At 48.4% G+C, this 10,590-nt stretch overlaps 1 protein-coding gene across 1 annotated transcript; it reads left to right on the forward strand.

Moving 5' to 3' along the window:
- The first annotated feature begins 5,494 nt into the window (after positions 1 to 5,494).
- LOC119278975 (disease resistance protein Pik-2-like) lies at positions 5,495 to 10,037 on the forward strand. The gene is made up of 2 exons (XM_037560377.1): positions 5,495 to 6,395; positions 7,884 to 10,037. The coding sequence occupies exons 1-2, from the start codon at positions 5,542 to 5,544 to the stop codon at positions 9,907 to 9,909; spliced, it is 2,880 nt and encodes a 959-aa protein (XP_037416274.1). The 5' UTR covers positions 5,495 to 5,541; the 3' UTR covers positions 9,910 to 10,037.
- Positions 10,038 to 10,590: the final 553 nt, after the last annotated feature.

Genomic DNA, 10,590 nt, shown 5'->3' on the forward strand with positions numbered 1-10,590 from the left:
ACTCTAATGGTGTTTTTTGACACATAATCATATTTCATGGGTCAAATTGATGATCTAAAAATACGTTAGGACATTATAAACCAAAAGGAGAACTTATCTGCTAAATCAGTCAGTGTTAATTGTTTCTTCGCTTTGAGTGATCAGTGATACTGCATGTTAATCAATTGTTGGACAGGGTGTTGTTGGTTGCTATTCGAAATTAATTGGTTGGGGCTTGTAGTTAAACAGAGTGGGGCCTGTAGGATCAATGATTGATGGCGATACTTGTGGCCAAAATATCCTCACCATGGTTTTCAATTTGCATTTTCTGAAATTTGCAGGCATATGATAACATTTTTGTTGTGTAAGTGTGTTTAGAAATCTCCCTTGTGCCTTTGATGGTATAAGGTTAGTGGATTGGGACCAAGGATTTGGTTACCAAGCGATTTACTGTGATTACCAAGAATAACCAAGTTTACTGACCTCCCCACGGTAAATGGGCCTACCCGAGCAATTTTTTTTAATTAACTTGAATTTGAGTTACTAACTATAAAAATAACATTTGTATTGTGTCTTCATCACGTTGTGGGTTGTGGTGTCATGGTTCTTTCCTTGATATTGCATGTTCGAATTGCTCGTAGTGAGTTGAGCTTGGGATTCGAAGCTTGACCTTAGAGAATAGGGGAAAACACGCATACCTATGTGATATTGCTATGATGTGTCAATACATATGTTCCTACCTCTTTTATCATGAAAACCCATTCAGATTCAAAATTCATTTGGTAAACTCGTTCAATAATGTCCCATAATTCCCAGTTACAACGATAACCATACGATACCCAAATCATGATGGGGACTAGGGGTCATGTGAATAATTGAGCCAATGGCCCCTGAGGTTGCCGACACATACAGAGATGTGCTAAAAAGCCAAATATGTGAGACAACGCTATTGTACTACCAGAGCAACGGACTCCTGGTTAGCCAGCAAATCACATAACCCCGAGATATTTTCTCTCGTATTTTACAGAGATGAAAAGGAAACCAAGCAGTCACGGGGATGCGGAGAGCACACCGGGCTCTCCGGTGTGCAGGCTAAGTGTGCTGCTGCTGGTGGATGAGGCACAACTGCTCGGGTGATGTACGACCATGCTCATTTCGTAGCAATGCCAGGGTACACGTCAGCCGGATCTTCCCCGGGAGCAACACATTGCAGAAGTAGTGGGTGGACGAATGATCTACTAACATTGGTCTAGAAACTCTGATACCATGTAGAAAAAAATATAAAACCCTAATATTTGTTTGATTATGGGAGCTATATATAGTGTACAATGACAGTGGGACATAACCTCATGTTATCAAACGGGCACGGTGAGACGATTTTATGCAGATTACTGTCCTTGCTATGAAAGTAAAACCCTAATCCTAGTTGTATGGAATTATATCGAGGAACAAGACATTAATGAGTACAATATGTGTCGAGCGACTTTGACATGAAGTCTCTAGGGTTTCGGCTGGTCTGACTAGACATGATGTCTTAGATCGAATCTACTCTAGGATAAACTAAGGCTTAAATTCCATCATCTTGGTCGCCAAAGTAGAAGCTGCCCTCGGAGCCTCGGTCTTGGGGCTATTTATCTCCTGTCATGGGGTGTGCCAGGTGTGCCATGGCACACCCAGATTTTTGGAAAACATTTTTTCACCATGTCACATTAGCTTATTTTTAAAACCCATGTAAGTTAATTGGAACAGACTTTAATTTTTTTTAAGTGTGCACACCCTCTATTTTATTTCTAGGTCCGCCACTCCAGTCGAACATCCTTTCCTCATAAGAGTCCGCGAGGTGCCCGTTAGTGGTATTTCTCCGGTCTGAGTGGGCCCCTTCTTGGTATCTAAAAAAGAGCCCCATACTGCTTGGCCCCAGGTTTGGTGAGGCATGACATTGGGTAGTATTCACTTCCTATCGACAAGGTGGTCATCGAGAAAGCGTTTCTCTTTGCTTACCCATTGACGCTATTTACACCAAGGAGTTGGTCACCTCCTTGGCCACTGATCTGATGAACCTGGCAAGACAACTCTCTCCCCTCTCAGCCTCCCACCCCAGCACTTAGGAGAAGTGCTCCGATTTTATCCTTTCCATTTCTTGTAGCTAGCTTTAGCAGACTATCTTTTGTTGTTGGCATTACTTGTATGAACTTTGTAAGACTTTTTGTTGCTTTATCTATATAATGGGGCAAAAGCCTATTTTCATAAATTACCACTTGAAGTTCCATCGCAATGGTAAGTATTCTTAAAAACCCACCATCCAGAGAACAAAAATCATACATCATAATAGGAGTAAATTGCAAAAACCCACTACAATTGTGGACACTAAATCAAAAAACCACCACATTTCGTTTTCTTTTTTCGAAAACCCACCGGCATTGTGCTGACAGTTTACCGAAAGCACTGATCAATCAATTAGAGCCGCTTGATGCTGAATCTGACAGGTGGATCCCATTGTCAGATTGACGTGGCACATGGCCAAACAGAGCGCGAGGAGATGGACGTTAGGTGACCCAGTCAACCCCTGCTCTGTCTCAGTAATTTCCACAAACACCTAGCAGGCATCCCGCCGGCCGCCCAGCTCACCAACGGCAGGAGCACAACGCCGTCGCCGGCGGTGCAGAAATGCATCCAGGGAGACCAAGCGTGAGGTGGCGCGGCCGAGCTATGGAGGCCGAGCAGAGAGGTTGCGCCGCACCAGGGCGCGCATGGGCAGTCGGGGCACGGGGCGGAGCTCGAGCCCGTCCTCTCAACCATGGCGCTCGGGAGGCCGCAGGCGACCAATAGAGGAAGCGTGCAAGGGGGAAACTAGGGGAGAGGAGGTGGCCTTGATCTGGGAGCTCGACGGCGAGGTAGGAAGAATCAGGGAAGCAGCAGCAGCAGAAAATTTTATCAGCGACGGCGTCTGGTCGGAGATGAAGAAAGGAGGGCGTCATCATGGAGTCGCTTTGCTCCAGTTACTTCAGAGAACCATTCCAGCGCGGGATGGGGAGGACGAAGGACATGGCGGCCTCTCGAGGATGCTCTTGTGGCCGCGTGGACAAGCGTCAGCGCACGCTCGGGCTTGAGGTGGCCGATGTGGAGGAGGCTGCTGGAGCGGCGCCGTGAACGGACGAGGTCGGCGAGGGTCAGCGACGCGCTAGCACTGTCAGTAGATGCCTTCCCAGTGGCGGCGCCCATGGCACGGTGGTGGACGGCTTCTTCCCGGCGACGGTGCGCATGGCGCGGTGGTCGACAAGCTCGGGAGGCGGCGCGCGCTGGAGCAGAGAGGGACGAGGCGGAGGCTCACGAGCAGGCCGTTGGCTGGAGCTGGTGGTGCGCCGGTCGGATGCGGATGCACCTTCTTTTCCCCCGGCAGCGCTTATGGGTAACGAAGAACTACAGAGGCCGACGTGTGGGTCCCATGTGCAGCTTCTTGTGCAGGCTAAAACACCGTGAGATTTTGGTGTCACGTCAGCACTGACGAAGGGACCCACCAGTCAGATTTAGCATCAACAAGTGTTGATCTGATCCATTAGTGCTTTCTGCAAACTGTCACCTAGAAACCGGATGTTTTTTGCAAAAAAGACGAAACGTGGAGGTTTTTTGTTTTAGGGTCCACAATTATGGTGGTTTTTTTGCAATTTACTCTCGTAATAGAGATAATTCAATTTTTGAAGTTCCTACTCGGATGTGACCTGATAACTCGGAAGAGGCTCGATGTACAGACTATATGGCCCGACGACATTCAGGATTATGACTAGATGATCATCCAATTTGAAACCTATATGAACCGAGTTGAGTTAATCACCCTCGACCAGTTTTTCCCTCCGACCCGCCATCAAATCTCGTCGAACTGCTTGGGGGGCTGACGATGAGTGGTGTATAAATAAGATATAACTAGTTGTTTACAATGAGAATATTGGTATACCATACCTTAGGAGATTTCTCGAGGCCCAAGATAATCTTGTTCATTTGGGAATGACTCCATATAGATAGTTTGTAACTCTCCATACTAAAACTTCCATCAAAATTCTAGGGTTCAAACTTTAATGTTTCCTGGTTTTGGAATCTTCTGAATTAAAGAGGGCCTAAACATTTTGTTGAACACTAATAATGATCGCCTATATAAATTGTTGACAACAAGTTCCATGTGCAGCTGAAACAAACTCATAAATATGATAGGAATGCATACGCAAAATACATGATTGGAAAACACAGGAATTTTGCAAGCTTGGACGTTTGGTTCACATAATAGAAAAGACACAGGAATCCTAATAAACATGGTCAAGTCAAAGTAAAACCACATAAAAAGTATAGTTAGAATGTTATTACGGCACTGTGGAACGATCTTGATCTCCTTCCTGTGTAAGAATTTGAAAAGGAGGTGCAACTGGATTGTAAAATTCCTAAATTTTTCCTTTGAAACGGAGATTAAAGGAAAATTTGCTCCATTTTCCTTTTCCTTTATTCATTCATTTGAACCAAATGATGAATAATGTCGCCGTAGGAAAGTTGTTTGTAGGCCGAGCTACATGATACCGTTCAGACTAGACTCAGACTCATTGGGATATGTGCATAGTTCTGAAAAGCTACAGTTGTGTCAGCTGGATCAATGCTAATACACCGGCGTCGGCGTCACAGTGATGGGCCTCGCTACACGCAACTCCACTGCTTCACATGCAGCAACCTGAGTGACGCATCACATCAGGTGTCACTGTTCGCCATACTCTCCTCTCTCTTTTTTTCTGAACGTCCACTCTCTTTCTCGTGTGAATTTTACTAATGACCTTTTTCTCTCTCATCTCTCTCACAGCCCATCTCATTTCTCATGGAATACAACGGTTCTTTCTCTCTCTCCTCTCTTTTCTCTCCAAGGCTCTGTGTCCAGAATAATATCTTCTCTCTGATGCTGCCATTTGTCCTCTCTCTCACAAATGTCTCTCTTTTATCTCTCCCTTCGCATGCGTAGAAAAGGTGTGAGGAGCTGGTGGTCAAGGGTTGTGGACCTCTTGTGACGACGTGTTTGGCATAAACTATTGGCCTGCTGAAGTCAGTAAGGATGTGCTATCTCAGTCAATGAACAGTGACCTATTCTACTGTTGACAACATGATGTGCCATGTGCTTGCCGACAGCCCTGTTCCATAGCGTGAGATACGCCACTTCGGACTAACCATTCTGTGGCTACAGGATACTACTGATGATGTTGGCATTAGCACACATCTCCATAGTGTGACCAACGGCACAGGTAAGGACCACCGTATAGAACGAGCTAAAAAAAACTTTGCGTTATTTCAATGGTTTTTCTCCACTTTCCTTCCCTTTGGTAACCAAAGGATGCCTCAGAGTCTGAACACTGAAAACTACTCAATGTGAACACACAAGACTAGACGCGTCGTGCACAGACTTGAGGCAATAATGGCGTTTCTTCATTTCGCCCCACCTTATAAGCTTGGCCGGCAGACCCCCGTCCGGATCACTCACTTACTACCGTCCCTGAAGCCAGGTCTGGCGGGAAACACAAGACAGAGAGAGCTCTAATGGAGGGCGCGGCGCAGACCATTTTGAGCAATGTTGGGCAGGTTGTGGGGCAGGAGTTCCGGCAGCTCAGCGGCGTGGGTGGCGAGGTCGCGGAGCTTAGGGACGAGCTGGCGACCATGAACGCCGTCCTTCGCATGCAGTCTGAAGCCGGGGACGGTGCCGTGGACCACTTCGTCCGGGAGTGGATGAAGCAGCTGCGGGAGCTCGCCTACGACGCCGAGGATTGCGTCGACCTCTATTTATTCCGCATCAGGTGTCGGCCGGGTGACGGCTTACTCGTCTGGTCCAAGCGCCTGCTTGTGACGCTTTTCCATCGCCATCGTCTCGCCGGTGACATCGCAGCCCTCCGCGCCCGTGCCGTCGCCATCAGCGAGCGCCATGCTCGTTACGGCGTCGGCCGCGAGACGCTGCGGTGCCCTGCTTCTTCCGCCCCTGCGCCATCGTCGGCGTATGAGCTCCCTCTTGCCAAGCACTCCAACCTGTTGGTCGGCATCAGGGACCAGGCTAGCAGCCTAGTCGACAAGGTGAAGGCGTTGGATGAGAACGACAAGGAGCTCAAGGTGTTCTCTATCGTCGGGTTCGGAGGCCTTGGGAAGACCACGCTGGCCATGGAGGTCTGCCGGCAGCTGGAGACGGAGTTCCAGCGCCAAGCGCAAGTGTCCGTGTCCCAGGCGTTCACCGGGAAGGACCTCAGGGAATTCCTGAAGCGCGTGCTTCTGCAGATCGCGCAGCCGAAGCAGACGGCGCACAAGGAGTCCCAAAATGCAGCCGATGGCGCTAGCTTGGGTAACGTCGACGACATGGATGTAGCCCAGCTGGAAAGCAAGCTCAAAGAGATTCTCGAAAACAGCAGGTACCATAACACACACCACTATATCCTCATAATTTGTTGGAAATAATCTTGTTGCATTTATCACTCGACATATAGTGTAGCATATCCTCTCTCTATGCTTCTCATATCATGGTTTTAAATAGCATGCTATAGCTCCATCATAGTTTTTAGAAGGATCCTGTGCTAAGGATCATAATTTGGTCCAAACAAATGAACAAACATTTTAAATAACACGCTATAATGTTTAGAAGAGGTGCGCCGCTAAAAGCCATACCCTGTATTTAAAACTACAGACACACACGTAAGAGCATCTGTTTTAGGGGATTAAGAACCGGCTAACAAACCCCTCATACTGCTGCATGGCAGAAACAATAGCTTTTCAGCCCGTCGCTATCACGAGCCTGTAGGCTTTGCTCGTGGACAAATTACTCTGGCAACCTGCAAAACTGGTCAGCCCGTACGTAAATCTCTACGAACAGCGAGTCTAGCGAACGGCATAGATAGTGGGTACCGTGTAGCTCGTCCTAAAAAACCCGCTCTCCACGGCACGGTCCTCTGCTGCTGTCGATATGTCCCGCCGCCACCGCCTTTTCCAAGGTTAAGGTCGAGACAGCCGGTCTAGCTCCACCATCTCCCGCATATCCCGCACCGCCTACCCTTTCGCCATCACTCCATGCCGCCACCCATGGCCCGAGCGCCGTCTTCCTTGAGTCCGACACCATCACTGCCTCCCCTCGGCTATTGCCGTCCTCTCCGATTCTGCTCCGTTCACCACACGAGCCATGCACCGCCCCCATGATCCGCAATCGATGTCGCAACCGTCATCGCTAAAGTACTGCGGCGTCCACCGCTAGCCGTGGCGTAAATTTGCGGTTGAAATCTGCCACGCCCACGTGGGCCACCGGTGGCCAGGTACTTTTTACACCGTGGAGGATGTGGGGCACGCCTACGATGCCGCATGGTTCGCTTCTTCGGGCCGTGGGCGAGGCTTAATTTCCCCGCCGACGTGGCGGCCATGGCCACTCTCACCCCCCTCCCATTCGGATCATCTCCCGAGCCATGGAGAACGAGCACTGGAAGGCTGAGGTGCAGTTAGCGTCCGAGCGTGTCGACGCCGACTTGGCGGCCAAGATCATCGAGGAGGTTCCGGAACTCCTTGCTGAGAACCTAGCCTACTTTCAGTACATGGACGACGAGCGCCTCGTGGTTACCCGTCTCCATGCCAAGCGCGAGGATCTATTCGAGGATCTCACCGGCGAGTTAGAGGACGAGGACGAGATGGCATGGAGTCGGCCCACCGCCAACGACCATGAGGCCGGCCCCTCCGGAGGGGAGAGGGGGGGGGGGGTCATTCCCATTTCCTCCTCCGACTTGGACGACGACAAGTAGAGCTAGTTTATATGTTATATCTCCAACTTTACAGACTACCCTTATATGTTATTTCTTTTACACCATGAATTACTATTACCTGGACAGTTCTTTCTAACTCTTGCATACCCATGAATCTAGGTACCTCATTATGATCAATGATGTTTGGAGTATAGCAGCCTGGGATGCAATCCGTTCTAGGTTACCAAGCAGCAATTGCGGCAGCAGAATCATTGTGACCACTCGGATAGATACTGTGGCAAAAGCATGCAGTGCTAATGATGGTTACATACATCATATGAAGGCCCTCATTAAGAAAGACTCCATGAAGTTGTTTCTATGCAAAGCGTTTGGCTCAATGACTGATAACTCGTGCCCCGAGGATTTGAAAGTAGAAATGGATAATATCTTAGGAAAATGTGGTGGGCTACCATTGGCCATTGTTAGCATTGCCAGCCTTCTATCAAGCTATAAACCTCCTGAAGGCAAAGATATGTGGACAAAAGTTCAGGAATCAATCGGTTCACTGATGGAAAACAACCCTTCCCTTGAAGGGATGAGAAGAATACTCACACTTAGCTATGACCACCTACCTCATCACCTCAAGTGTTGCATGATGTACCTTAGCATTTTCCCGGAAGATTATGTCATTCCGAAAGATCGGCTGTTGAGGAGATGGATTGCTGAAGGATTGGTTGCGGAGAAGCGGGGGATGACCCGTATGGAACTTGCGGAAGCCTACTTCAGTGAGCTGGTCAGTAGAAGCATGATTCAGCGGGCCGCTGATATAGTCACCTGGCATGATGGGAGGGTAGAGACATGCCGTGTGCACGACATGTTGCTTGAGATCATGGTGTCCAAATCCCTAGAGGCTAATTTTGTTAGCCTGGTGGGTGGACAGTATGAAGGGATGTCGTATGACATGGCTCGCCGTCTCTCCATACATGGTGGAGCAGAGGCACCAAAGGACTGGTCATCAAAGAAAAATGCAGTGCACCGTGGTACAAGGAGCGACATCAAGGTGATGACTGTGCAGCATGTCCGATCACTAAGCATATTTGATCCTGAAGTGCACAAGCTGCTGCTTGGTCGGCTAGGTGAGTTCACCTTGGTAAGGGTACTTGATCTGGAAGATTGCAAGGGCCTAGAAAAAAAGCATAGGAGGCATATCTGCAGGATGTATCTTTTAAGGTTCTTGAGCTTGAAGGGCACAGATATCAAGGAGATGCCTTCGAGAGTTGGTGATCTCGAGCATTTGCAGACACTTGATGTACGTCAAACACGCCTTAAGTGTTTGCCAAAAACGGTAACAAAACTAGAGAAGCTGGAGCACCTGCTGTTCTCCATCAAGGGTACGTTCTGGTCTGGGTGGATGCTGCCCCGAGGGATCAACAAAATGAAGGCACTACGCCAAGTGAATAAAGCGGTTGTGATATACGACCCAATGGTCGCCAAGGAGATCGGCGAACTGGATCAGTTGCAAGAGCTTGGTATCTATGTGGACACGAGAGAGGATGTAAATCAGGAGGTTCTTGAAGAGCTTGCATGCTCCCTGAGCAAGCTATATTCCCTACGGTCACTCGACATTGGCAACTTTGGATGTGATCAATGGCCTTTCAAGCAGATAATGCAATTTCTGCATGATGTGAAATCGCCACCACGACTTCTCCAATACCTTAGGATCTATGGCCGCATTGACAATTTGCCCGACTGGGTGAGTTCACTCGCAGATCTCGTCGAGTTTGACATAGCGTGGACATACCTTGATGGTGAGCAACTATTTAACGTCCTGTGTAAGTTGCCCATCCTGAAGAGGCTGACCTTGGGGGCTTACTTCTGCTGGCATCGAGAAACTATTGTGTTTGGTAGTACCCAATCATTTCCAGAGCTCAAGGAACTGACTCTGAACTATTCTCCTGAAGTTCCAGAAGTTTACCAATTTAAGCAAGGGTCCATGCCAAAGCTCGAGACACTCGAGGTGCATTTCGGAGACCAGGAGAAGAAAGTTGATGGCATCCAGCATTTGACAAAGCTGAAAGAGGTGCAGTACAGTGGGGTGAAGGCCAACAAAGGGCTGATACTTGCAGTAGAGGAGCTAAATGAGGAGAATGATAGGCGACATGAGTCAGAGCAGTTCAAAATTAGAGTGAGGTATGACGACATGTAACATGTTCATCTGAATCTTGTGTTGGATTAATCATCGTGTTAAGTGTTGTGTCAAGGTTTTATCTTGGACTTGGTCGTTGAAGTTTGGTTTTGTATTCTCATAAAAAAAAGGTTTGGTTCCAGTGTGTAATTTATGTTTCTTTGTGGGTCCAGTTGTAAGATGCTCTGTATCATCGCTCTATTATTAATGTGGCATCTCGGGCCTTCGGGGCCCTACTGTGTTAAAAAAAAGAAGATGGGTGAGGATGATATTGTGAGAGCCCTATTTTTTAGTTTTGAATTTTTGATTCTATAATCTAATTTGCTCATTTCCAATATTTTGTGCGAGAAAGTATGTACCAAAAATTCAAAGTCTTTGGATCAAGCTTGCAGTGTTCCTCGTCCATCCTGTCTTCTATTTCAGCCCGGCAGACCACCATTTTCCCGGCCGCCGCGCCATCTGTTCCCGTGCCGGCTGCGCCTCTGGCTGCCTCCACGGTGTTGCCGACTGTCTCTACGGTGTCCGTACCTCAGCCAGTCTCCTTGATGGGATCGCAGTCGCCGCCGCCGTTTCACTTCAGCCATCTCATCACCATCAAGTTGTCATCGGACAACTACATCTTCTGGCGCGCGCAGGCTCTTCCGCTCCTTGGGAGTCATTACCTTCTTGGCTACATCAACAGCTCTCTCCCTTGCCACCCCC

Source organism: Triticum dicoccoides, chromosome 3B (assembly GCF_002162155.2).
Source record: "Triticum dicoccoides isolate Atlit2015 ecotype Zavitan chromosome 3B, WEW_v2.0, whole genome shotgun sequence".
NCBI classification, from domain to species: Eukaryota; Viridiplantae; Streptophyta; class Magnoliopsida; order Poales; family Poaceae; genus Triticum; species Triticum dicoccoides.